This window comes from Panthera onca, chromosome E1 (assembly GCF_046562875.1).
Source record: "Panthera onca isolate mPanOnc1 chromosome E1, mPanOnc1 haplotype 2, whole genome shotgun sequence".
NCBI classification, from domain to species: domain Eukaryota; kingdom Metazoa; phylum Chordata; class Mammalia; order Carnivora; family Felidae; genus Panthera; species Panthera onca.
In genome coordinates, this window is record NC_138352.1 from 55,156,500 (window position 1) to 55,183,844 (window position 27,345).

The 27,345-nt window shown below is 53.6% G+C and overlaps 2 protein-coding genes across 5 annotated transcripts; one reads left to right on the forward strand and one right to left on the reverse strand.

Annotated features, from left to right (window-relative positions):
- Positions 1–1,101: 1,101 nt before the first annotated feature.
- CACNB1 (calcium voltage-gated channel auxiliary subunit beta 1) lies at positions 1,102–20,018 on the reverse strand. 4 transcript variants are annotated; one of them, XM_078437200.2, is made up of 14 exons: positions 19,716–20,018; positions 17,175–17,261; positions 13,337–13,456; positions 12,350–12,472; positions 11,749–11,885; positions 11,455–11,531; positions 10,036–10,055; positions 9,675–9,755; positions 9,191–9,249; positions 8,916–9,025; positions 8,618–8,769; positions 5,467–5,562; positions 4,856–5,041; positions 1,102–2,966 (listed from the first exon to the last, which is right to left on the reverse strand). In XM_078437200.2, the coding sequence occupies exons 1-14, from the start codon at positions 19,797–19,799 to the stop codon at positions 2,502–2,504; spliced, it is 1,797 nt and encodes a 598-aa protein (XP_078293326.1). In that variant the 5' UTR covers positions 19,800–20,018; the 3' UTR covers positions 1,102–2,501. The 4 variants fall into 4 exon arrangements, with proteins under 4 accessions (XP_078293326.1, XP_078293324.1, XP_078293327.1 ...); XM_078437198.2 differs by lacking the exon at positions 10,036–10,055 and adding an exon at positions 10,884–11,038; XM_078437201.2 differs by lacking the exons at positions 10,036–10,055; positions 17,175–17,261; positions 19,716–20,018 and adding exons at positions 10,884–11,038; positions 15,801–15,883.
- A 2,534-nt stretch (positions 20,019–22,552) lies between these two features.
- RPL19 (ribosomal protein L19) lies at positions 22,553–27,088 on the forward strand. The gene is made up of 6 exons (XM_060646213.3): positions 22,553–22,679; positions 23,609–23,715; positions 24,998–25,120; positions 25,747–25,867; positions 26,404–26,514; positions 26,884–27,088. Exons 1-6 carry the CDS (start codon positions 22,675–22,677, stop codon positions 27,005–27,007), a joined length of 591 nt encoding a protein of 196 aa, XP_060502196.1. The 5' UTR covers positions 22,553–22,674; the 3' UTR covers positions 27,008–27,088.
- The last annotated feature ends 257 nt before the right edge of the window (positions 27,089–27,345 follow it).

A 27,345-nucleotide genomic window follows, 5' to 3' on the forward strand; every position in this document is an offset into this window, starting at 1 on the left:
CTCCTGTCCTCCCCAGGTTAAGGGCATTACCCTTCTTCCAGCTTCCCATAGAACCCAGTGCTTCTCACAGCAGAGAGCTCATCATAATGTCCTGAATTGTCTGCAGCTCCCTTTCAGACTTGGGCCTGGTACTTGGTAGGTGCTCAATAAATGTTCAGAAAGGAGTAAAGGATTGATTCCATTGAAAGGCAGTGGGGTGAGAGCTAGGCTGGGAGGCAGAGACTGGAATCCAATCCCAGCGGTCTTTGCCATCAACTCCCAGGGACGTTGGGCCAGCCACTTGGGTCTGTTAACCTCTCACCTGAAAGGCCTAGATGTCTGTTGCCCTACACACACACACACACACACACACACACACACACACACACACTTTGGGCAGAAGCATTCAGATGAGAGACCCAGGAGCTCTAGTTCCCCAGGTCCACCATCCCAGAAACAAGAACCAAGAGAATGGAGAAATGCCATGGCGAGTGCCATGTGAGGGAGACACAGGTGAGAGCAGTCACAACGGTCAGAGGTCCACATCCTGCCAGCTGGTAATGTCACCTGCTGACTGTCACTCTTGATGTTCTCAGGCTGGGGCTGGGGGAGTCTCCGTTCTCTCTCCCCCGCCCCCCAAGTAGACCTCTTCCCCTCTCCCAAAGCTGGCTAGCGGGGCATCAGTGGATGAGGGAGCTGGTAGGAACTCAGCCGCTCTCTCTCAGGTGTTGGGAAGCAGTAGAGGCCACAGGAGCAGAAGAACGAGCACATGCCCTTAAGACATCGTGCCAGTGGGTCTGGATCTTACCCACTGAATAGTGCCCGTGACACCCCATTTCTCCACCTCAGGTTTCCATTTTTCCTGGCTCTACTTACAGGGAAACAGGTTAAGACTTGGGGCTGGCTTGAATGGGAAGGTGAAACTGGCCACACTGCTCCCATCAAGCTTGATCATAATGCATCAGAGCCACAAAACAAAGTACCATCTCTCCTGCTGAGTAAACAACTTGGGGCACAGCTTCCTGCGCCCACCTCTACCTCTCCCCCTGCATGTGGGCAACTCCCACATGCCCGGCTGGCCGCCGTGTGGCAGGAACAAAAAAAGCAGGCTCGGGAGGCAGCTGCAAAGGACAGGACGGCGGTTTTATATGTGGCAAAATACTTCTAGGGGAGTACAGACAAACAGACAGACAGGTGGGGGCACAGGACACCAGACAGGGAGGGAGGAAGGTCGGGCAGTGGTGTCTTCTAACCAGTAAGTGGAAGCTGCACCCCACCCCAGGTGGGGGGGTGGGACAACATTGGCACAGGAGGTGGCGAGACAGGCATGAGGTGCCCATCCCTGAGGCGGGCAGCCGGGCAGGGCCCAGTCCTCGTTGGCACAATCGGCTCTCTCTGGCCCAGCTGGGTGCTGGAGAGGGGCAGGGCTGCTGGGCTGTAGGGATGCTAGGCAGAGGGACACTCCAGGGCAGAGGGGGTACCAAGACCTCTCCTAGAGGGAGTGGACATGGGTAAAGGACAGGGTCCCAAGAGGCAAATCCAGAGCAGCAGCAGCAGCAGCCAAGCCCCCCAGGGGAGATCCGAGGTCCCGAGGCAACCGCTGGGGTGGTGATCGCCTCTTGGGCACCCACCCCCAGGGCCTCTCCCCTGGGGCCTCCGGGTGAGAGTGAAGGAGCAGTTTTTTGGTTTCAAAATGAGGCGGACTAGAGTGTTCCATGGGTGCCACACCCAGGTGAAACAGGGTGGGGGGCTCAGACGCAGAGGGGCCCCCCTCTTCAGACGGCAGTAGGCAAAGGATGTTGTAGGCAAAGCTCATTCCTGGGGTAGGCGAAGGCTGAGGCATGGAAGTGGTGGGGTGGGTAGCAGTGTCTTGGGCTGCCCACTCCTCAGGGGTCTAGGTCCTGGGCAGGCAGAGGGCACTACATCTGATGCCTGTCCCCTTCTACCCAGACCCCTCCCCAAGACAAGCTCCCCATGGGGCTTCCGTTCCATAGCTTCCACCCACCAGACAACGCTGCCAGGAAGCTGGGGAAGGGGTGGGCACGGTGAAGGACTCTGGACCTGGGGTTTGGGGAAGAGAGCCCTCGTGGGAAAGAGTCTGTGGTCTCCCTCTCCAGGAAAAGCCCCCCACCCTTCCCAAATACTCCAGGTTGGGGAAAGAAAGGGCTACCCCATGTAGGACCCTTATTTAGAGCCCCAAGTAGAAAGAGTTAAGGAAGTGCACCTTTTCTCTGGGAGTGAGGGGAGAGAGCCCCCTGATGTGGGGAAAAGGGGACACTGCAGAAAGGTGGGCATCCCCCTATCCATCCACAGCAGGTAAGTGAAAAACCTACAGTTGGGGCTTAAAGTTATCCCAGGAGGTGGGATGCTACCACCAAAGAAACCCCAAAAATCGAGCAAAGGCATCTGAAAGGTGGGAGACAGCGCCCCCTGGAGGAAAGATACATCCCTGTGGTGAGTCCCTCTGTCCCGCCCCTCCCCCGGGCTCAGAGCCCTTCCCCCCACTGTGTGGCCCCTGCTTCTCAGCGGATGTAGACACCTCGCCCCCAGCCTTCCAGCTCATTCTTGTTGCGCCCCAAAACTGGACCCCCACCCTCTGCGCAGTAGCGGGCCTTATTCCGGCCGCGGTTCCGGTTGTCGGTCAGCTCCTCTTCACAGTCTTCTTCCTCATCCTCCCAGGATCCCTGCCGGGCTGGTGGGGTGCTGCCCCCTGCAGGGTCTCCAAGCCCTGGGCCCTCTGAGGGGTCAGTTTCCATGTCCACACATGAGTCTCCCAGCTCCGTGTAGGCAGAGTTTCGGTTGCCAGAGGTGTCGGCATCAAACGTGTCTTGGCGAGACAGTGCCCGAAGGGTGCCCGCCCGGCCTGGTGGGTGGCTGCTGGGATAAAGGCCTGGGGGCTGGCCCAGCTCCCCCGGGTACTCGTGCACGCTGGCGTGCTCCCCGGTGGCCCGTTCCAGCGACTGGTCCCCGGAAGCAAGGTAGGGTCCCTGGTTAGCAGACGGACAGCACACACCATGCAGATCAGGCAGGGGTGAAAGAGACACAACAAAGCAAGGCAGGTTAGTAATGGCACCAAGATACACAGCCTGGCTACAGGAGGTGGGTACTGGCTCTAAGGGATGGGCAGTCAGGCAAACGGCTCTACAGCCCAGCCAGAGGACAGACCTCAGGGCATTTGCTCCTCTATTGGGACGGAGGCACCCAACATTCATAAGACGTGAGGAGGCATGAACTTTTCCGGTAACCATGGTAGAGAGCCCACGAACAATTTGTCATTGCTTCCTCAATGCACGTCATTAATGCTGTCTTGGGCTAAATCATCATTAACAGCTCATTAGTATCGCCACTTGTTAGTGGTTGATTGGGTTAGTCACTGCCCCAGTTTTCCAAATACACTAAGGGAATTTCAGCTCAGAGCTCACTAACCCCAGCTCCTTCAGCCCAAACCAGACCCCAACCGCAGGCTTCCAGAACCCCTACGCTTTCCCCTAGCCAGTCCCTAGTCAGAGAACAAAGTTTCCAAGGTTGATGAGATTCCCGTGTACCCCCAGCAAAGATCGAAGCAGCAGGCTGGAGAAAGCCAATGGGTCTCTATCCCCCAGTAGAGACAATGAGGTGGCCCAACATCCTCAGCACCAAATGCCACGTGAAGGTGATCTGATGGAGGTGGTTGGGTGAGGTGCAAGAAGGCCTGGGTTCTGGTCCCATCCCCTGCCACTTCAAGCTGTATGACCCTGAGCAAATGACTCTCCTCTCTACGGCTCAGTTTCTCTGTGGTGGTGTGATAGGGATTAGACCAGCAGTTTCTAAGCTGTTCCCTGGAGACCGAGGGTGGAGTGGGAAGGGCACAAAAGTGCTTCAGGGGTCCCTGAGGAGGTGAAATGGAAGCTAAGCCACCAGCTCTCTCCGAGTAGAGCAAGGACACTTTATATACTGAGGCTCCTTGTAAGTTGCAATGAACAAATGGGCTGTTACTGAAAACAAATTTGAAAAGCAATGGTCTTAGAATGATTTCTTGGCTTTCTCCTGGCTCTAATCTAGAACCAAACAGTGGTGCGAGCTCAGAGATGGGAAGCAGCTCCCATGGGAGGAGGCTGAGCCAGGGCAGGGCACCCACAGGAGGGCCTTCCCTGGAATGTGTTTCACCGGGAGAAGGATGGGAGGTATGGCATCAACTCATAGAAGATACTTCATTCTGGGGCCCCTCTGAGGAAACTCCTGGGATTAGGGCTCTGGGAGAGGGGACAGTCTCTTTGGGTTTAATGGCCCTGCTCCGTGGGATTCCCTGGGTCTGAGGGCCCTAGCTCTATTGGGTCTAAAATGCTGTGACTTCTGTGGGGTCTAAAATGGGTGTGGGGGCACCTGGCTGGGTCAGTTGGTAGAGCATGTGACTCTTCATCTTGGGGGTCGTGAGCTCTAGCCCTACACTGGGTGCAGAGATTACTTTAAAAACTAAATAAAAATAAAAATAAAATGAGTGTGGAGTCCAGTGAATGAAAATACCAGTCTTCCTTATGTTTTCTTCCTAGTCAATTGTCTCATAAGGCCCCAGTCAGGCCTCATATCCAAAATCCCCTAGGGCAGCAGATACAGTCCTATGGGACCAGGCCCAGGGAGGCACCACGAGCCAGCCCCAAACCCATCAAAAACCACAGACACCAGAAGCTGCCACTCACCACATTTTTTACAAAATAAAGCTCTTCCCTTCCTTCCCCATGTTCCCTGAGCTCCAGTCCCGAGCCTTGGGCAGGAGGGGAGATGGATGGGACGCCTACATGGCGTGCTCCTGCTGCTGGGGCACCGACCTGGCCCTCTGCGAGGCGTCCAGCCCGCCCCAGAAGCTGAGATTTCTCCTGAGTGAGGTGAGCACCTGTACCTGGAGGTTGGAGACAGGGGCGGGGCTGGCGGCCAGAGCTGCAGTAGCCATGGTGCGGTTCAGCAGCGGATTGGGCGGAGTGCTGCTGGGCGGGTGTGTGGCCTTCCAATAGGCTTCCAAGTATTCGGCCAAGTGCTCGCAGGCATCCTCCAATTGGTTCTCGTCCAGGATGATGTCAAACATTTCCTGTGGAGGCGGGGTTAGGGGGCAGGGCTGGGATGAGCTGGGCGTGACCAAGGGGGTGAGGGGTGTGGCCTGGGTGCAGTGGGTGGAGTCAAAGGGTTGAAGGACAAAGTTAAAAAGAAACCTCTGGATGTCCAGGAAGAGGAGGACTCTCAGATACATACATTGTCAGAACTACCAAAGGTCTTGGCACCCAGAATAGTCCGACTCTCTCATTCTAGGTAGAAGGCAACCAAAGCTGGAAGAGGGGCCTGTCTCCCCACAGAGAAGTGGTGCTTCCGGGGTCCAGCACCCTTTTCCCCTCAAGACCAGGGCACTCTAACAGACCCCACCCTGGTGCTCTTGGTCACTCTGTCTCTGACGCAGGCCAGAGGAAACAGGACAACCCCAATGTCCCCCTTTCCCTTTCCCTGGGTCTGAGCACTCACCGGGGGACACTGTGCCAGCTTCTCTGAGGCCGCTATTTGGACATTGAGGTGTTTGGACTGAGACTTCCCTCGGGACTTGATGAGCCTCTGAAGTACCTGGTTTGGGAGGAGAGAAGAGGAGCTAGAGGGACCCCACAACACATCCTATCAGAGAGGCAGGTCCTGGTTGGCCCCAGTGTGTCAGAGCCGGGGGGATGTTAGAGGACTCTCAGCCCTGGCCACGTCTTCAGAAATGACCTCCCCTGCCCCGTGTCTGTCCTACCACAATGCCCAGGCTCTCCTGGGAAGTGGCTATTTGAAAGGGGGTGATTCTCCTTCCTGAACCCTCTAACCTTCTTCATAGCTTCATTCTCCAGGCAGACGTCTCCACGTTAACAGCAGCAGCCAGCCTTTATGGGACACTTGCTCTACACAGGCACCATGTTGTGCTTTCGTGGTCAATTCATTTTGTCCGGACAATAATCCCATTAGGGAGCCACGATTGCTACTCTCATCTCAATAACGATAATGTTTACCAGTGATAATGGTAAATAATAGTAAACATAAAGCCACAGCCTTAACTAAAGGATCAAAGTTAACATCACCAATTACACAACAGAGACACATCGCTCTGGTGCTATTCCCACCAAAAATGCAAAATCTGAACCTCATCACAATGAAATATCAAGCAAACCCATACTGAGGAACAGTCTACTAAATCAGTGATCTGTACTCTTTAAAGATGTCGGTGTTGGGGCGCCTGGGTGGCGCAGTCGGTTAAGCGTCCGACTTCAGCCAGGTCACGATCTCGCGGTCCGTGAGTTCGAGCCCGGGGTCGGGCTCTGGGCTGACGGCTCAGAGCCTGGAGCCTGCTTCCGATTCTGTGTCTCCCCCTCTCTCTGCCCCTTCCCCGTTCATGCTCTGTCTCTCTCTCTGTCTCAAAAATAAATAAACGTTAAAAAAAAAAAAAAAAAGAATGCTAAAGAGATAAAGCAACTAAATGCAACACATGATCCTGGGTTGAGGGGGAAATTGCCAAAAAAGGCATTATTGAGACAACTGATGAAAAATGATAGACTGTTTTAAAATATTTCTTGGGGCGCCTGGGTGGCTCAGTCAGTTAAGTGTTCGACTTTGGCTCAGGTCATGATCTCACAGTTCTCGAGTTCGAGCCCGGTATCAGGCTCTCTGCTGTCAGGGGCTCTCTGTTGTCAGCGTAGAGCCTGCTTCAGATCCTCTGTCCCCCTCTCTCTCTGCCCCTACCCCCACTCATGCATGCGCACTCTCTCTCTTAAAAATAAACATTTGGGCGCCTGGGTGGCTCAGTCGGTTGAGTGTCCGACTTCGGCTCAGGTCATGATCTCATGGTTCGTGGGTTCGAGCCCCGCCTCGGGCTCTGTGCTGACAGCTGGGAGGCTGGAGCCTGCTTTGGATTCTGTGTCTCCCTCTCTCTCTGCCCCTCCCCCACCCGTGCTCGCTCGCTCTCTGTCTCTCTCCCTCTGTCTCTCAAAAATAAAATTAAAAAATTAGCATTTAAAAATAAATAAACATTTTAAAATATAATATTTCCTGAATTTGGCAACTGTACTATGGTTATATAAATTAACATCCTCGCTGCTAAGACATACATGATGAGGTATTTAGGAATAAAGACATGATATCCGCAATTTACTTTCAAATGGTCCAGAAAAAATATATATACATATAACATAATACATATATACAGAAGGATAAAGTAAGTGTGGCAAAGTGTCCAAAATTAGTGAATCTGAAGAAAATTGAATAATATACTTTAAATGGCTGAATTGAATGGTGTGGGAATTATCTCAATAAAGCTGTTAAAAAATGAGTGAATCTGAGTGAAGGGCAGTCAAAAGAATGGCAGTTCTTGTACTATTCTGGCAGCTTTTCTCTAGACTTGGAATTATCTCAAAACAAAAAATCTTAAAAAAAGAAAAATAAAAAAGTAATAGCCGTAGAACTTGGTAGGTACCAGGCACTTTGCCTGGTTAATTCACTTATGCAATCCTCACCACCACCATTTGAGGATCCCTACTTTGCAGGCGAGGAAACGGGCACAGAGGAGTTAGGGGGTTTGCCAAAGGAGCACAGAGCTGGGGAGCAGCAACGCTGGTAAACTCTGGGCATTCTGGCTCCAGAGTCCCCACCCTCAACCTCAGTGCCCAGTGGGAGAAATTGAAGCATCTGTTACTTTCTAGCTCACAAAGTGTTTTTGTATCCATATTTCATTTGATCCTTTCAACCACCCAGGAAGTACTTAAATCCTATCATTCCCTTTTAGCTCATCAGAAACTGAGGACTCAGAAAGGTTAGGGTTAAGGAACTGGGTAGCATCACGAAATAAGAGTTACCGCCCTTGGTTGTCATCATGAATCAGACAGAACTCTGGGCTCTTTACATTATCACCTGAAATCCTCTCAACGATAACAAGGGAGGGTTTTTAATTCCCATTTTATAGGTGAAGAAACTGAGGCTCAGAGGCTAAATAAATCCCCCAGAGATCCCAAGCTCAATAAACAACAACAACAACAACAACAACCAAACAACAAAATTTAATTAATGAATTAATTAATAAAGACTTGAACCCAGTGCTATCTTCTAACTTCAAATACTGCACCTGAACTCGCCCTCCACGTTTCTCAAACCCCCACTAACATCTAGGAGGAAAAACTCACAGAGCTGTAGTAGGAAAAATAAGTAAATTAGCCTTCCTACTGATTCATCTCTATCAAGGTCCAACTGAGGACAGTGCAGCAAAAAGGGACAAAATCAAATGACAGTAAAGACCTCCCAACTGCCAAGCAGTTGGGTGGCACTGCAACAAAAAGCACAGAATTCTTTCAGTTTCCTCCACCAAGGATGGGAGGTCAACCAGAGTGGAGACAGGGGACTGGCCTGCATGACCCTATTAATGATATTTATACTAGCTAATACATGAGGAAGCACATTATACCAGACACTTTGCTAAGTGCTAAGCATTCACATTAGGTTCAATCTTCACCATGTCCATTTGATGGAGTTTTACCGAGCAGGCAAATAAGGCTCGGGGAGATTCAGTCACAGAATTAATAAGCAGTTGCTGAGATTTAAACATAGGCCACCCGACTCCAGAGCACTGCTGTCCCCACTAAGGTTAGGCTCCCACACCCACCTTTGGAGAAGTAATCTTGATGTAAACAATGATGGGGGCCAGTGAGGTCTTGGAGAGCTGGGCTGGGTGGTTGATGGTGTCAGCATCCAGAGCCACCAACTGAAGGGTCCGGGCCAGCTCAAAGATTCGCTCGATCTCGCTCTGAACCTCAGCTGGGAGACATGGAGTCATGGGGAAGGGGGCATGTAGGGGAGCCTCCCCAAGAGACGGTGGGCAATAGAACACTTCTGGAGATGCCCCCCCACCTCCCTCCCTTCCCAGGTCTGGGCCCGGAAGGGGGGTCGCAGGGTGGGCTCACCCAGGCTGGAGCGTGTGTTGGAGCGCTCAATGATGATGTGTTTGCTAGGGTTGTTGAGGACTGAGCGCTTAGCCAGGGAAATGTCCGCCGTCACACGAGTGATGGAGATCCTGAGGGATGGGACAGGGGGATTGAGGGGTCAGGATGGGCTAGAATCCGCTGCCCACTCCCAAGGCTCCAAGTCCTAGACCTCAGTCCAAGAGTCCCAGAATCATCATTCAAGCCACCCTGCCCATCCCCAGCAGCACAGGACTAGAGTGAGAGTGGGGTCTTACCTGCCATCAAATCGATGCTTCAAGAAGTCAAATAAAGCTTTCTGCATCATATCTGTAACCTGAGGTTGGGGGTTGGGGGGGAAGAAGTCAGGTGTGGGTGGGCTGCTGAGTATTTACACCCTCACATTCTATTTTCTTCTCAAATTCCTGAGATAAATGGGCCTCTAAGGGGGGGTGGGGGAATTCTTTCTGGGTGTGAGGAGCTTCCAATGGGATCTCTGATTCCAAAGGTTCTTCTAGGTGGTATCTCTGGGGGGGACCCTTCTCGGGGGGGGGGGGGCGGTCTTGGGAGGGGGGAACCAGATACTTCTGAATGGGTCTCCCTGTGGGTCAGGCCCCTCTGGGCCTGTAGGTCTGTAGCCCTCTGGGGAGATACCCTGGGAATCTGGGCCTTTCCAGGAGATCTGTCTGGGGTATGAAACTCTGTAGCATCTCTCTGGAGGTCTGGGCCCCTCTGGGTCCACTCCCCTCTAGGGGCTCCTACCTCATAGCCCTTGAGCGACGGTCCCACCAGGATGATGGGCCTCATGGAAGGTACCACGTCATAGGGGGGCACATGCTCTGTCTGAGGGGGAAGCAGGGAAGGGAAAGCCCAGAGTGGGGATGACATTAGCCCCTCTTCCCCAGCCTCCAGGCTCCCCCATGCATTCTTTCCTCCCCCAGGTCCCAGAGCCCAGATGTGAGGATTGAGGTGGGATGGGGAGGGATGGCCAAGGAGAATCAGGGAGGGTGAGAGAAGGGTGGGGCGGGGGAGAGGTGGGGAGGGCACAAGAATGGGTGTTAGAAGGTCCCACTAGCTCATCCCAGGAGGTGGGGAGGGGGACACAGAAAGCTGTGATACTCACCGACTTCTGCTTCTGTTTGGCTGGGTCCAGAGATTGCCAAGAGTGGGGAGGTGGGGGAGAGAGGGAAGGGCACCCAGGCAGGGGCAGAGGGCAAGGAAGGAACCAGGACAAGAGAGGGAGGGAGAGCGGGCAGACGAGGAGAGATAACAGGGCATGCGTGTTAGTGACAGACAGAGCCAGAGAGAGGGGACGGGACCCCATGCCAAGGGGGAGCCAGAGATGGCCCTAAATCAGGGCTGGGAGGGCTGACAGTCAATCCAGCGGATTTGGGAATATTCAGACATACCCTTCCCCTTTCTGGGTCTTGGGAAAGAGCTGGGAAGGGTGACAGCCCCAAATTTGGTGCCCATCTCCTACCCCTAATGCAGTCCAGGAACCTTCCCATTTTAAAGGTTCCTTTAACCGTCCTGCTATGCAGCCAGGAGACCCTCATGTGCCCACACTAGACCCACAGAGTCCACAGAGGACAAAGAAGGGTCACCATCCCAGTGTCTCCTTCGCATGCAGGGGCGAGGACATGGAATATCCCAGTGCTAGCGAGGGATGAGGCCAGGTTTCATTAGCACTGAACCCTGATTCCAGTGGTGGTGGGGTCAGGGGGTACCGCCTGCCAAGAGCAGGGGTGTTTCAGCTGCAAGAACCGTCCCTTCCTGGGGGGTGGGCCAGAGTGGGGTTGTGTGTGGAGCCCGCTGTGCCCATTCCCCACCCGCTCCCTGCTCCTTGGCAGGAGGCCCTGCTCCCCACAGAATCAGGCTGGTACCGCATCTGAATCCATCCTGGTCCCCTCCTCCTGCCCCAGAGCTGGGCCCTGACCCCTCGCCCCCTTGCCAGGGCCCAGCAAGAATTACCTTCTTGAAGAAGGGGATGCGTTTGCCATGGGGTGGCGGGGTGGTGACACTGCTAACACTAGTCTTGGCAGAGCCGCTCTGCTCCCCGAGCTCTGCCTCCTCGTCCTCTAGCTCTAGGGGGTCTAGTTCAAAGGCTAAGTTAGTCATTTCATTACCTGGACCGCAGTCAGGAGAGAGGAGGGAGGCGAGGTGGGGAGGAGTGGGATGGACATGGAGACACAGTACAGAAGGCAGGGATGGGATGGGGAAAAAAGAGAGAAGAAGAGGTGAATGGAACAGAGCTAGGAGAAATGAATGGGGGTGGGGTGGGGGAGGGAGGCAGAGAGACGGAGCTACCAAAGAAATGGGAAGGAGAGACATGAGAGAATGGGCGCGGATGGGCCCAGCTGGGGGGGGGGGTACCCTACTCTTCACAGAGGGGGTACCGCTGGGTGTATTTGGAGGACTCGGGACTGGGGTGCCCCCTACTGCAGGGAGAAGAGAGGACAGGCGATGGGAGACCACCCCACCGAGGAGCTCCTCCCAACGGCCTCCCCCCGGCCCCGTTCCCTAAGGTGGCAACGGCTCTTACCACTGGCAGGGGGCGTGGGGCGGCGGGTGCCAGTCACCACGTCTCCCAGGCTGGAGCTGGAGTTGTCACCTGATTTGCTGTGTGGGCAGAGAGGCAAATGGAGCTGTGAGCGGAGGGGTGGGCGTCAGGGTGGGGGAGCCTTGTTCTCTCCCGTGCCGCCTGCCCCCCACTCCCCTGGAGACCCTCCAGCCCCACTGGTGATGCCAGAGGCAGCTCTGTGCGCTCAGGGCAGTGGATCGACCCTCGAGGCCTAGTCCCAGCTGGATGGCCTCTCTGCGGTCCCCAGCTAGACACCTGGAGCTGAGGCGGTTCTGGCGCAGCTTCTGTTCCTGCAGAAGGCGCAGGCTGTCCAGTTTGACGGGGCTGGGGATGAAGCCAACCTCACAGCCCTCCTTCACCAGTCGCCCAATCCACCAGTCATTATTGTATTTCTGCAAACAACAGCGGGTGGGGTGGGAGAGACCAAGAGGGAGATTGGAGTGGCGAGCCAGCAGCTACTGGACCCGCCAACCCTGCCCAGGAGGCGGCACCTTCAAAGAGCCGGCCCCTGGCTCTGCCTGTGCCGTGGACCACCCTACCCCCAGCACATCCCTGTCCCACCACGTGCCCGCCCTACCCTCGAACGGCAGGGAGAGGAGTAAATGCTGACCCCTACGTGTGCCTGCATGCCGCCTCTCTACCTCCAGACCTCGTCACAAACCCTCTCAACAACTGTGTGACCTGGGCATCGCCGCCCCATTTTACCAGGGAAAATTAGAGGCTCAGAGACGTGAAGAGATTTGTCTAAGGTCACACAGCGGATTCCGCCAAGCTCTGCTTGGCTCGGAGCTCCGGCTGCCCATCTCCTGGTACCCACCCCCCTGCCCTCCTTCCAGATACCAAGTGCTCTCTCCACCTCTTTGATGTGCAGGAAGTCCTTGGGCTCGAAGGTGATGGCCACTCCCTGCACCGGCACCTCATCCCCCGGAGACGGGTTGTAGCCGACATTTGTCCTCACAGCAAATGCCACCGGCTTGGTCTAGAGGAGGTGCACGGGAAGGATAACAACCAGAGGGTTAAACCACAATGTAATGTGCCGGGGGGAGGTGGGGGCATGATGCGGAGGTTTGTTTGGTTGATCGCTAAAATGTATACCGAGTGGTTTCAGTAGTGTTCCTGTATGTATGTTAAAGTTCACAATAAAAAAATAAAAATTGACTTCAGCCTTCTCAGGATGGAGGGGGCCACGGGGGACAGTAGGTATTAGCCCAGAATGACACCCAGAAAAATCTTAGTAATAATAATATAATGACAGTAGCTATCATTTACTGCTCCAGGCATCGTGTTACATGCTTTACAAGCATTACCTCACTTATGTATCACAAAAACCTTAGGAAGTTAACTACTAGGGGCTTCCGGCAAGCTCGGTCAGTGGAGTGTGTGACTCTTGTTCTCGGGGTTGTGAGTTCAAGCCCCACATTGGGTGTAGGGATTACTTAAAAGAAAAATACTAAAATCTTTTAAAAAACAAAAAAGAAGCTAACTACTATTATCATCTGTATTTTAGTGAATGAGACTAAAGTTCAGAAAGGTTAAGTGGCTTGCCTAAGATCACACAGCTAAGAAGAGTTAGCCCAGGAAGTATGACTCCAGAAAGAAGTAGAAAGTCTCAAGTTCTTATTACGTGTAGAAACACTATCAGGCTCTTATTATACTATATAAAAAGGCAAGTTTTATAGCCCACATTTTACAGCTGTAAGACAGAGGCATGTCAAGGCCCTGGGGTACACCAGCTAAGAAGTGGCTGGGACAAGACTTGACCCTGGGTCTATCCAGGCCATCTCTAAGGCCTGGGGGTAAGAGAAATAATGCCAGGACAGCCCCCTGATTCTGTATTTCTCACCTTGGCTTTCTCGAGCTGGGCTAATGCCTGGCGTTCTGCCTCCTTCCTTAAGGCTTCCCGGTCCTCCTCCAGAGACACATCAGAGTCCGATGGACGGCTGGTGTAGGACTCCGCTGAGCCCTGAAAACAGATACAGGGCCAGCTCAGGGCCAACACTGCCTCCCAGTTCCTGGGCCTCGGAAGGCACAGAGGTACCAGCCACCTATCATGGATGCCTCAAGCCCCAGCCAGCCCAGCGTGATGCCACAGGGGCTAGGAAAAGGTGGCATTAGATGAGAGAAGCCAGGGACTGAGATTTGCAGGCCCCTGGGGAAAGTGTGGCCCTAGGAAGGGTGACAGCAGCAAGCAGGGGGTTAAGGCAGATCCAAGGACAGCTGCTTGGGGCCCAGGGAGGGGTGGGAACCTGATAGGGGCACAGCGCAGGGGAGGAGTGCCAGGGGACGAGTCTCCGCTCCCAGTTCCTCCTTCCCTCCCCTGCCCCCAGCACCAGCTGAGATAGACTCAGCAGAGGCCCACTGAGTCCTTCCAGGGACAGTAGCCACCAGCTTAGGCCTGAGGTCTCTGCACTGTGGGCAGAGGGCAGCCTGCTCTTGCTCTGCATGACGGGGCCGCCAAAACTTTTGCTATCTTCTGCTCAATGGTGAGGGAAGATAGAATCCTACTTCTCCGGCCAGAATCAGAGAAGCCCCAACCCTCAGGCTCTCACGAGATACAAAAGAGAACCCAAGATTCCTGGGGTAGTGCAGGCAAAAGAGGCAAGTTAAGAGCAGGACAGGGGGCAGGCCCTCTCTCCAATACTAGGGCTGCTGGCTGCTCGGGGTAAGGCAGGCCCAGAAGTCTGGCTAGGCCAGGAAGCTGGCCTTGACCACACTGACCATCCCAGAGCACAAGAAACTCTGTCAGGGATGCGGGCACATGTGTGAGACATGTAACCTGTCCAGACCCAAAGTGTCAATGAACATGCTTATTCACAGGCGTGCTTGGATGTGCAACTTCAAATGTGTTTAGAAGGGTGCATTCTATGGTATGTGCTGAATATACATGACTGAATGCATAGAGGGGCACATGAGCGCAAACAGGGGAGCGCCCTAGGCGTCAGTGTCCCTGACGATGTGTGGCACGTGAGGGCAGGATCCAGGAGGTGTGAATTTGTGTGACTGGGAAGTGGTGGTGTTGCTACAGGGGCAGGAGGTGATGTGGGGAAAGAGCAGGACTGCAGACACGTGACGGTTCTTTCCTGAGGCCATGAAAGGGTCACTTGGCCAGGAATGCCCATTAGCTTGGTAAGGAGGGGACCTAGGAAAGAGAAAAAACGAAGTCCCACCTCCCCCAGAAGGACCTGGTCATTAGCTAGTGAGGTTGCCCATTCCTTGAGCAGCCAGAGCACAACAATGGGAGACTCGGTGAAGGCACCAAGATCGGGGTGGGGGTGGAGACGCTAATGGAAGGTAGAAAAGAGACAAGAAGGATCAACAATAGCCAAAGTATGGAAAGAGCCCAAATGTCCATCGATGGATGAGTGGATAAAGAAGGTGTGGTATATATACAATGGAGTATTACTCGGCAATCAAAAAGAATGAAACCTTGCCATTTGCAACGACGTGGATGGAAGTGGAGGGTATTATGCCAAGCGAAATTAGTCAGAGAAAGGCAAAAATCATGGGACTTCACTCATATGAGGACTTCACGATATAAAACAGACGAACGTAAGGGAAGGGAAGCAAAAAGAATATAAAAACAAGGAGGGGGACAAAACATGAGACTCTTAAATATGGAGAACAGGGGCGCCTGGGTGGTTCAGTCGGTTAAGCGGCCGACTTCGGCTCAGGTCATGATCTCGCCGTCCGTGAGTTCGAGCCCCGCATCAGGCTCTGTGCTGACAGCTCAGAGCCTGGAGCCTGTTTCAGATTCTGTGTCTCCCTCTCTCTGACCCTCCCCCGTTCATGCTCTGTCTCTCTCTGTCTCAAAAATAAATAAACGTTAAAAAAAAAAAAATTAAAAAAAAAAAAGGAGAACAAACAGAGGGTTACTGGAGGGGTTGTGGGAGGCGGGATGGGCTAAATGGGTAAGGGACATTAAGGAATCTACTCCCGAAATTATTGTTGCACTATATGCTACCTAATTTGGGTGTAAAATTTACAAAAGAAGAGAGACAAAAAGGAAGGAGAGCGAAAACCAGCTAATCCTCCACTCTCCACCCCTCCTGAGGGGAGTACTCAGGGTCAGGGAGACAGATGCCCAGAGAGCCAGAGAAACAGACCCAGAGACAGAGTGACTGAGAGACATTTACTGATCCTAACACACATACGCACACACGCACACACACAGACATGCGCGCACAGAGACAAGGAGCAGGAGCAGGAATGGTGAGGAGACAAGGAGACAGGCTGGAGTGAGCACCACCCCCCCACCAGCTTTCCCTTTGGGGCTGCTCCCACCCATCCCTACCCCATCCCTAGCTCACCACTACGAGGGTCCGGCTGGGCGCCTCCATCCCGGCGCCCTCAGTGCCTGGCCCTGCTGGCCTAGGGGGTGGCCCAAACTGCCCGTTCCCCCGGGGGGCTCAGGTTACAAGCAAGTTGCTACATGTGCAAACTGCTAGGGTATATTTAGCTCAGAGATGTGGCAAGGCCTGCTCCCCCACTCCCCGCCACCTACTGGGGGTCAGAGAGAGGGAGCTGAGAGGAGGAAGGATTAGAGGCTGGGGTCTGATCCCCTGTGGTGGCAAACAGTGAAGGAACCAAGGCCCTTCTCTGTCAAGAGGCGTCACACCGAGCACGGTGTCATTCCTCCTAGCCCTGGCCCTAGTCCAGCCCTGCAACAGGAGGAACGCGGAAAAGACTGAAGAAAGGACTTCTTATCCGTCTGTGTACTTGGAAGATGCTGGGATGGAGGGCTCCCTGTCTGACCCTCTCAAGTCAGGCCTGAGCTCACAGGTGCCAACCGTCGTGGAGAGAGAAGAATCAAAAAGAAGAGCTCACTCCAATCTGTGGTGGATCTGCGTGGCACCTCTCTCTCTCTCCAGCCCAAGGGGGGCTGACCTCCCTACTGTCCTCTGCCCTCATATGCCCTGCCCGTTTCCTCTTTGGCACACTCCCTTTCCTTGTCTGATCCCAAGCCTCTCTCGCCTTTTTTGGGTACCAGGCTTTGTTGAGATGCTCTGTAGTCATAGCAACCACATGCCTCTCTGGCTGCCTCTCCCTGAGCCTGAGATGGCCTGGGGTTGAGAGTGAGAACACAGAGGAGAATGGCATCTTCCTGACTGAGAACAGAAGACCCCAGAAAGCTATCCACTTATCTCCCTTCGCTCAGGGGTGCTGCTCTCTGAAACCAACTCCCTCCTGCCCTCACCACCACCAACACACTTTCTGCATATTAAAGACCAGTCATAGCTGGGCATGCCGTGGGCCTTTCCCTGACCCTTACCTACCCGGGGCTCCAGGGACCCAGATGACCTGGCTCTACGTTTCTTAGGCTCTGCTTCTACCCCACGCTGTCACAGATTCTGGGGGAGGACATGGAAGCAGACAGCCGGCAGGGGGAGTGGGTGACAGCCCGAAGCAAGCTAGAAGGAGGCAGGCTGTCCCTGAAAGAGATGACGCAGGCAGGCAGCAGGGGCTGGTGCCTGGAGCTGGGGGAGGGGCGGGGCGGGGGCTGAGGGAGTGGGTGCAGCTGACAGTATATGCAGAGGTCATGGAGGTAAGGGTGATCCGGTGGTTCCAGGCAGGTGACAAATGACATGGGGGTGGGTGCCTGGAGAAAGCCTCAGATCCAGCTCACTAATGCTGGTCTCCACCAACCAGCCACCTCCTTTCTCTCAGCCCAGCCTCCCCATTACCTGGCGGACAAAACTGTTGGATGTCGTATCCGAGGACGTGCTCCCATCCGACCTTTTGAACCGCCCTTTCCTCTTGCTGTATTTGCCCTGGAGAAGCCAGGAAGGGACAAGAGTGGAATCAGAAAGGGCCTTTCCCAACCCTCATCCCATCAAGCCCAGAGCTACAGCCAAGCCTTGGGAATATCAGCCCCTGATCTGAACAACCCTTCCCCCCATCTTCTTCCTGAGATGGTACAGCCCTAAGGGGAGGGAAGGCCCAGACCACAGCCCTGGGGTGGGGGACAGTGCAAGAGAGCCCCAGGAAGCACACACGGAAACCCCCAAACCAAGCCAGAGAGGCTGGGAACGGGGAGGCGCTGAGAAGCTGGAGGCTCATTAGGCAGCAAAGCTAATTAAGATGCTGGGCAGGCTGCAGAGGCCTCCTGGGAAGGGAGAGGCTGCCTGCAGTGTTAGGGGGGCAGAGAGAGCTGGGGAGAGTCCCCCTCCCTTTCCCCCTTAGCTGGAGCAGGGGGGCCGAGTATGCCTGTAGCCCCCAGGGAGAAGAGGAATCGCCAACCCAGGCCCAGCTTAGCTCTTCCTGTGACCGAATCTTGCCTTCATTTTTCCGCAGAGTGGGGAGGGGAGTGGCAGCTCTCGGCCCTGGGAGACCCCAAACTAGATTTCCGGGGAGGGGGCTGGGGGAGGGCATGGAACTGTATTTAGAAAGGAAACATCTAACCCCAACCCACTCCAGTGGGCAGCCCTCAACCCGACCCCGCAGGACTTTCCTCAGCCCCCTCCTCACAATCAGTGGTCACACCCCTCCCCTTGGGGAAAGGGATCAAGCTTCCACTGTTTAACCCCTGGCTGCCACTGCCTATGCCCCGTCCCCACGGTCCCCACCAGGCTGCATCGAGTTCAATGCCCCTTGGCCCTGCCCCAAGACAAGCCTGGGACACAACCCCCACTGTTTCCTGGGGTAGGCTGGCTCAGTCTCACTGGCTGGGCTCCTGGCTTGGGTGGAGTGGACCCTGTCTGACCTCTCTCGATCGGCCACACATTCAGGTATTTCCAGGCCTCCTGTAAAGGGGGCTGCTTCCTTACCCTCCTTAACTCATATACACACGTGGCCCCAGGCCATTCCAAAGTAGGGCGGGATGATTGAGGGTTCAGGCCCTCCAAGCCCTTACCCCCACTGTCAATCCTAGAGTTTCTTTGCCAAAGAAGCTAGATTAGATATGATCACATTAGGGGCTCTGGTTCCTTAGGCCTGAGTACAAGGAGCATGGATAAATGGGAGAGAAGGGTACCTGGGAACCCTTCAAAAATCCTCCCTCCCATCCCCTTCTCTCAAACCAGACAAATACCCAACCTCTAGGATTGAGGATCCCTACAAACTTAAGAGGATCCTTCAGTGAGCCCCAGACTCTGTTTCACACCACCACCACCACCACCCCAGGATGGGAAAAGGGAGTGGCACCCAGAGAGACAAGGGACAGCTGAAAGGAAGGCTCCAGTCAGCTGCCTCCAGGCTCCAAGGGGCCTGGGGTGGAGAAGGGAGGTATTTTTAGGTCTAACCTGCTCCCCCCCACCGCCATGCCCATCAACCACATTATCATGGTGGTTACAGTTGCTCTCCACTGGCAAGAAAAGAGTTAATGGTATCCTAGCCTTGGAGTGTCGCCAGATTAGAGAATGGCCTGGTCCCAGAGAAATCCCTTGGAACGACCACCCCAGACCCTAACCAGCCAGCCCAGATACTGCTGGTCACTCCACGGGCACACACCACACCCAAGAATGCCCCTTCCTGGGGATAACCCAGGTTGCAGGTAAGTGTGAGTAGGGGTGGGGCGGCAGACACCCCCCACCACCCAGGTAACACAGCGTCTTCCCCTCCAGGACAGTGAGTTGGCATCCATCCAACTTTCCAAACTTTGGAGGCGTTTTCTAAGGCTGGGGAGGGGAGGGGGGTGGAGTAGGAAAGATAACGTGGGTGTTGGGGTAAGGAAGCTGGTCCAAAAGAAGGATGTAGCTGAGGTGCCAGGATGGGGGGGTCTAGCCCAGGGCTGGCCCCTTCCCCACCCTCTAAGGCCAGTGTCTGCGGCTCCGAAGGCCTGCTGGCACCGCCCTGACCATCGCCTCGGCCATCACCCGGTGCCTCCCCCGCCCCACCCACCCCCGCCTGGCGCCCCTGAGCGTGCTCTGCGTCGCCCCCTTTGCCTGAGCTCGCTCTCCAGCCTCCCTCAACCCTCGGCTGCCCCGCCAGCACCCCCACTCTCAACCCATGGAGCCGGTACCCAAGCAGCAGAGACCCTGACGCGGGGGAGCCGAGGCGAGGGTGACAAGAGGCCCGATCGCCCCCTCCCCGCTCCGCCAAACCGCAGCCCAACTCCGGGCCAAGCGCCCATCAATCATTAACCCGCAGGGACTGGGGGCGCGCAGGCGCCCCTCGCCCCTCCTCGCCGGGCACATAACTCCTTCTTCCCCGGCGTCCCTCGAGCCGACCCCACAAGGTCCGCGGGAGCGGCCCCCCTGCCCTCGGGCCCGGCCACCACACCTCACCTGCGGGCTGGGGTCGAAGACCTCCATGGGGATCTCCTGGGAGGGTGGGTAAGGGCTCCGGGACATGCTGGTCTTCTGGACCATGGAGAGGAGCCTCCCCTCCGGCCGCCGGCCCGGCCCAGCCGGGCGCCCTCAGCGCATGAAAGAGGCCGTCGGAACCGAGAGCAGCGCAGCGCGGCCGGCACCCGCTCCAGCCACCTGGCCCGGCCTTCGGCTGCCCTGTTCCAGCCTCCCGTCCCTCCTCCCGCTCTCTCCTCTGCCGCCGCCGCCTCCTCCGCCCCTGAAGCCTCAGCATCTCCCCCCGCCCCCTCCGCTCCCACCTGCCCCTCCTTCCCTCCGCCCTCCCTCCCTCCGCCCGCCCCGGCCCCGCCCCTCGCAGCCCCTCAGCAGGCTCCGCACAGACAATGGGAGGGCAGCCGGAGGGAGGCACGCCCCTCCTGGCTCCGGGAGGGGGTGACCGCCGGCCTCTGACCGGCCCGGGGAGAAGGTGGCTCACTCTGGGTACAGGGGTGGAGGGAGGAGTGAAACCCTGCCTTGGGGCGGGGGGGGGGGGGGGGGGGGGGCGGTTTACCAGTGGATGCCAAGCGCTGATGGAGGTGAAGCGCGGATTGACACGGCCCCCCGTTTCCGTCCCAAACCACTCTCACTTAGCAGGTCTGCCCATTCCACTCCAGTGGGGGCCGCCGGAACTTCCCGATCCCTTTGATCCTGGGACCTGGCGTTAACCCCTTTCTCCCCGGTGTGGGCCTAGACTGACTTGAACCAAACCGGAAGGGCCCACTCCCTCCGACAGGACCGTGACGGCCCGCCGGTCAGCCAACCCGAGACTGAGGCTGGGGTGAGAAGGATGTCCAAAGGGAGTCCCCATCACAGACAACAAGAAATCCCAGAGACCCAGCGGTCTTTCTGCCCTAGTCCCTAGAATCCCCCCAGACCTTCCAGAAGGCAAGGTCCCTGCTCCTTGGAAAAGAGAGGAAAGGGTAGGAAGAAATGCGGAGTTGAGAGAGGAAAGTAGCTAAAATCAGATCTAGTGACTTTTGACCTAGAATTGCTCCCCCCTTCATCCTTGATTTGGGGACAAATATCCAAGGCCTGGACCCCACCCACCACTACCTATGGAGAGAAGAGGACTAGGGGATTCTAGCAAGCATTCTGGTGTTAGGGTGCCTGGCTGGCTCAGTCGGTAAAGCATGTGACTCTATGTCAGGGTTGTGAGTTCCAGCCCCACATTGGGCATAGAGGTAAGTTTAAAAAAACAAAACAAAACAAAACAAAACTCTAGTGTCAATTTGGCTCAGGCTATTTCTGGTTGTGTGGCCCTGGAAAAGTCACTACCCTTCTGTAAAATGGGGTTGCCCATACTGTGGTGTCTTTGTCACTTGGGATTACTGGGAGGATGAGGGAGAATGAAATTAAATGAGGACTCCTTAGATGTTTGGAGATGCTGTAAGACGCTGAACAGAGGTCTGTCATATCATGACAGGAGGAACTGTTACCTCTCTATCCCTTCCTTGCTCCTCAAAGAGGGGAGATGAGAAGGGGAATGGACAAGATTTGCCCAGGTTCAGTGACCTGAATATAAAGGCCAGCCTGCTGTCTCCTGCTGGAGGAGAAACTGTGGAATACACTGACTCCTTCTCACCCTGGGTTCTACAAGTGGATGGCCAGTTAAGTCATTTCTCTGATCACATTACTTTGAGGGTGAGGAAGGATGAAGTACGTCAGCGTTGTTCTATGAACAGATCCAACCCTAAGCAGGGGTTTAATCTGTCCCTTGGACACAAGCGAACCTGGTATGAGAGAGAAAGCATGACTACTGAATTTGGAAAGACCTGGATTTTCAATCTCTTCTACCTCGCTCGGCTGTAAAATGAGAATGACATCAACTGTGTTGTTTTGAAGAAGTGGCATAAATTTTGCTTTTCTTCCTCTCTTTCCTCAGCTCTTTAGCAACCAGGAAAGTTCAAATGATAGAGATGGGTGATTAGCTAGAGCCAAACAAGTAGTTAGACCCAGGACTCAAATCTAGGTTTCTTGAACCCTAGAATAGTCTCTTCGGGTTTTTGCATTGGGTGTTTCAGAGCAGGAGAAAAGAACTATGGATGTCCCTGTCATTCCATTTTTTTTTTTTTTAACTTTCACAAGTATTCATTCACTCAGCCAATGCACTATTTCTCAAATGCTTACTATATGCAGAGCCCCATGCCTCCTGTAGTACAGACAGTGTGAGCCAAACAAGACTGGTTCCCATCACCAAGGAGCTTGTCTTCATGTCCTCCTTTGCAAATTAACTCATATGGTTTTCACAAGGGATGACAGAAATATTAGGATTACGTACACTTTACAAAGGAGCAAACTGAAACACTAAGATAAAGGACTGCAGTGGCGCAAAAACATAAACTAGTGTCTTTGGTGATCTACCCTGTGCTGCACGGGTTCCCAATGTACTGCGACAGTGAATAAAAGGTTTCTCTTAAACTCATCTCTACGCTCGTTATCTTCTCTCACTCCATTCACTAATCCCAAACCCCCCACCTCCGCCCCGCCCCGCCTCGCTAATAAAACATCATTCCTGAGAATCCAGGACGCCTGCAAAGAATAGGCCACTCCAGCAAAACTACAACCCGCCTGCGCCCATCCAGTCGTAACTTCCGGCTTCCATTACCCACGTGATCAGATACGCTTGCTGCGCATGCCTAGTAGGAAGCCGGGCTATACCACTTTGCCTCACCGAGAGGGTATATTTTGTATGTTTTTAAGTTTAAAACCGATTCCCGAGATTACGCTTGTATTATCTCGGTATTCACAGAGGATAAGAGTAAGTTTAGGGTGGCAGGAGATGAAAGGACCGGAGGAGAATATGGCGAAAGCGGAGCAGGGGATGGGCTCTCCCCTTCACAGATAATGGGAGGAGCCTGGCCAAAGCGAGTTCTTTCCTTTCGGCGCTGCGGCCGCAGCCATGAGGTGAGGGCGCGTGGGCCTCTGATTCTAGCTGATCCGAGGTGCGGGAGGGCGACAGGGCTTCCTTCCACGGCCCCGGGTGGGAGAGATGAGGTGGAGGCTGCCCTGACGCAGCCGGTCCCGGAGCTTGGGCTAGGCCGGAGCACACTAGGCCCCGGCCTCGAGGAGATGGGGGAGAGCGTCCCGAGAACTCTAGGCCGCGGGGAGGGCGGGCCCCGTGCCCCATACGGATCGCGGGTGACTTGCGCAGGCAGAGGAAGGGCTGCGGGGACTAGGCTGTGGTCACCTTACTAGCTGGGTGCCCCGAATCGGAGCCGGTCTCTGCTTCCATGTGACGTAGGACACGTCTCTCGTAGGCCGCGGGCCTCAGACTGCTTGGAGTGAGGCGATCCCTAGCACTTTAACGCCTTCCACCCCATGGACGGTACATAAGAAAACTCTTAAGGCTAGCAGAACATAAGTTTATTACTGTGGTAAGACGAAAACTGGCCCAAGAAGCAAAGGATTAGCAAACCAGATACACCTGCCTCGGACTCTTCACATTAGACGCTTGTTATTAGAGCTCAGTCCAAGGAAGGGCAGAAGCCCCCTCTTCATCCAATTTTATCCGGTTTTACCTCTTTTTCCAGAGGAGAAGCCTGAGGCAGAAAAGTTACGGAATAGCTTGGGCTTTGTTTTCATTCCAGGACAGCCCGTTGCCCCACAGGAATGCCCAGCACAGGGTTTAACAAAGGTCTTGCTATAGGAAAGATACTTAATATGGGGTTGGAGAAAGAGATGTTTGCCCTGAATACTGAGGGCCTGCACATCATCCACTTTCCATGTTGTGTGTGTCACAACATTAAATGATTGGAAGGCAGGTCTTGCTGGGGATGCTCGTTTTTGCCCTGGAATGGATTCCAGGGCCTGATAGTGTTTTCTATTTGTCACAGTATGCTCAGGCTTCAGAAGAGGCTTGCCTCCAGTGTCCTCCGCTGTGGCAAAAAGAAGGTCTGGTTGGATCCCAATGAGACAAATGAAATCGCCAATGCCAACTCCCGTGAGTTCTTGGGATCTTCTTCACCTTATCCCTTCCTCATTCTTTATGAGATGAAAGATTTCACGATCGTATTGACTCTTAACAAACCTAGGAAAGCTCATAGTCTGGGGTTTTCTAAAATGGAGGGTCCAAGAAATTTGGAGATGCCAGAGGTCCTGTCCCTGCCATTTGCCAGAATGACAGGATAGAAGTCAATGAAACAACCCAGTGTCGTATTTATGATTATTGCTAGAGTTGATATTTTGTTTTACAGCTACGTGAAGGAGTTTTGAGGAGACAGTACAAGGACTGGGAGTAGAGATGGCCAGGGAAATGGTGAAGTGATGGATTGGGCAGACCTGGGGCCTCAGGCTTTAGCAAAGGCCGCGTGGCGTATGATTATTCAAGGCAGTTAAACAGGTGTCAGTCCTGCAAATAGCAACATAACCCACATTACTTCCATGTAATCATTGTTGCAGAAAAAAGTGTTCAACGATCTTTGTTAAAGATAGTAAGGCAGGCTTTATTCAGGACCATTGCTGCCAGTGTAGGACCACTGCAGTGGGATTTTACACTGGGGGACAGATTGCTGTCCAATCTGAACATAGCATGGTCAAGTAGGAATTCGTGGCGAAGGAGGGTGATGTGACGGTCAGTGTATGGAAGATTATTAAAAGGAAACCTTAGTGTCAAGGGGGATTCTGGCTAAACTGAGCTAACTGGGTTGTTGCTAAAGACCAGGCCAGGATGATCAGGCATTGCCTAGGAAATGTTGGTGGATGAAGAAACTGATATGCTATCGGGGTAGGGGCTTCTGCTTAATTAAGCAGGCTTCTTAAAAAAACTAGAATTTACAAGGAAGTGCATAGGTGGGCCTAGGAGGTGGTTTGGGAGCCTGAAAGTTTGGTCAAGCAAAGAAGGTTGGTCAATATCAGGGAATTCCTTAACCAGTTTGAATTCATGGTATTGTGATATGTGCTCAAAATATCCTAATCTTCAGAACAGTGGGTAATAGTTGAGACAGGATCTGAAGGACTAGGCCATATCTGCACACTATTTTGATCACACGTCCCTAAGTACATAAAATTTGAGTGTGCTGTAAAACATCTCGAGAGATAGGGGGGAAAATCTTAACAGAAGAGAAACGAGCAGAAGTTCTAGTATTTGTACCATTTTGGAGCCCACTGGGCCAGGGATGTGAGCGATGTCTCTGGCTTGTCCTGTTTGGACTCTGGATCGTGACTGGTATTCTTGGGGCTAGGCCCCAGCACACTGACTAGATAGATACATTATGTTTTCCCAGGTCAGCAGATCCGGAAACTGATCAAAGATGGGCTGATCATCCGGAAACCTGTGACTGTCCATTCCCGGGCTCGATGCCGGAAAAACACTTTGGCCCGCCGGAAGGGCAGACATATGGGCATTGGTAAGTGTGTTCTTCCCCTTTCTCCAAGACTCAAATTAGAGCTGCCTGAGTCTAAACTGAGCTATATCCAGGGTCTACCCCGCCCCATTTTGTCTCCTCTTAAGCCCTTTTCTTACTCCTTGATCTTTAGTGAGCTTTCTTTGTGTGCAAATCAAAAAGTTGACGATAGTGTTGGAGTTGAAGGTATTAGTAAAAAGAGGTCCTGTTTATTGAGCCCCTACACTATGCCAAGGATTCTGTTGGGTGTTTGAAAACGTTGCCCAGCAAATTCTAAAACTACTTTCTAGGGTTAGGATAATTTAGGGAGGTGAAGGTCACACTGCCTTTAACTTACCGTACTGCCTTGGTGCACACCCTGTCATACACACGTTATGCACCAAGTGAATGGGGAATAGTAGCCTTGTTGAGGCTTCCTTAAAATGAATAAATGAAAGAAATGCTTAGTCTCATTATCTGTAAAATGGAATTAATAGTACTGAAAATGAGTTCGGGCACTTGCCACATGACTGAATGAATTATAAAGTCTATTAGAAATTGGTAGCTGTCCTTGTGACCAGTCAGCTGGCTCTAGTAATGGACTTGAGACCCAGGGGCACTACAGTGGGCTTAACTTCTCTTCCCTACAGGTAAGAGAAAGGGTACTGCCAATGCCCGAATGCCGGAGAAGGTAACCTGGATGAGGAGGATGAGGATTCTGCGCCGGCTGCTTAGAAGATACCGTGAATCTAAGAAGATTGACCGCCACATGTAAGCACACCCTCTTCTTGGCCCACTGAGATTCATTTGGTACTCTGACAGCTTGTTCTCTGCACAGACCCGCAATCTGCCTCCATTGGCCTTGGGGAGGGAGCCGTGTCTTACGTTTGTTATTGTTTTTAATGTTTATTTTGGGAGACAGAATCCTATGGGGCTTCATCCACTAACCTCGAGACCATGACCTGGGCCGAGATTATGGGGTCGAATGCTTAACGGACTGAACCACCCAGGCACTCCTGTCTTAGGCCTTTTTAAGAAAAATTCTTCCATTCTGTCCTTTGTTGTCTGCCTACCCCCTCCTCCCCCCAAACACACACCATCAGAATAGCCCAAAAATTGAACTTACCTGCCAGGCAAGCTCTTGTATCTGGAAACTGCACAAAAAGTCTTGGTTTGGGGGAAACAGTCCGTACAGAACAGAGAGGAAAGGAACCTCGCATACTTAGGGACTTGGTGTAGAGGAGCAGACGCCGGGCCAGCCTCTGATCCCATCACTGACCCGAGCCTCTGCACCTTACACCCTGCAGGTATCACAGCTTGTACCTGAAAGTGAAGGGTAATGTGTTCAAAAACAAGCGGATTCTCATGGAGCACATCCACAAGCTGAAGGCAGACAAGGCTCGCAAGAAGCTTCTGGCGTAAGTTTTTTCAGGAATTGGCCTCTGTCGTGGGGGCAGGTTCTTTGATCTTCATTACAAAGGTTCTTCTGAGACATTTGAAATACACTAATGCGTAATTTTGACTTGCTTTGACAGCTTGTCGGTCAGACAGCAGTCTGTCCAGATCATAGCTGTTGTGTTAGAAATCTGTCCTCCTCTGTTCCCTACACCACCTACCATCATTGCAGGGTAGGGACTGGGTTAGTGGAAGCAGGAGCTCTTGGTGGCCCTGATGACTTATTCCTCAAGCTGACTAGGCTCAAAGGGAGAGGTCTGGGCCTGTGCTTCTGTATACTGAGCAGCTCATTCGTTCTCAAACTGACCCATCTTTTCTCTTCCATCATCCAGTGACCAGGCTGAGGCCCGCAGATCTAAGACCAAGGAAGCACGCAAGCGCCGTGAAGAGAGGCTCCAGGCCAAGAAGGAGGAAATCATCAAGACTCTGTCCAAGGAGGAAGAGACCAAGAAATAAAATCTCCTCTCTGTTGTCTGTACATAGTGGCTTTGGCAGCAACACAGATCAGTTCTTCAATAAAACAAATCTTTATCTGTCTGTCTCTGCGTCCGGAGTTTTTGGCCCTGTGGTTGGTCTTCACTATTTAGAGGGTCAGAACTAACCACACTGAGCATTGGGATGCCGGCCTTTCCTGGGTGCCTGTTTCCTTTCTTCCTTGACTCCCAGCATCTGGTTGTGCTTGTGTCCCTCCATCCGTGGGAGAAAGGGTTTTTTGTTTTTATCTTGTTTTAGTTGAGTATAGGGCTTAATCTGAAGGGAGGGGAAGAATGGCTTCTACCCAAGCCTCCAAAATC

Coding starts and splice junctions, on each gene's coding strand:
- CACNB1 (XM_078437198.2), bottom strand. CDS start 19,799: ATGGTCCAGAAGACCAGCATGTCCCGGAGCCCTTACCCACCCTCCCAG. Junction 11,532..11,748: donor CAGAACCGCCTCAGCTCCAG/GTGTCTAGCTGG, acceptor CTGCCCACACAG/CAAATCAGGTGACAACTCCA. Junction 8,770..8,915: donor CAACACACGCTCCAGCCTGG/GTGAGCCCACCC, acceptor CATGTCTCCCAG/CTGAGGTTCAGAGCGAGATC.
- RPL19 (XM_060646213.3), top strand. Junction 23,716..24,997: donor AATCGCCAATGCCAACTCCC/GTGAGTTCTTGG, acceptor ATGTTTTCCCAG/GTCAGCAGATCCGGAAACTG. Junction 25,868..26,403: donor AAGAAGATTGACCGCCACAT/GTAAGCACACCC, acceptor TACACCCTGCAG/GTATCACAGCTTGTACCTGA.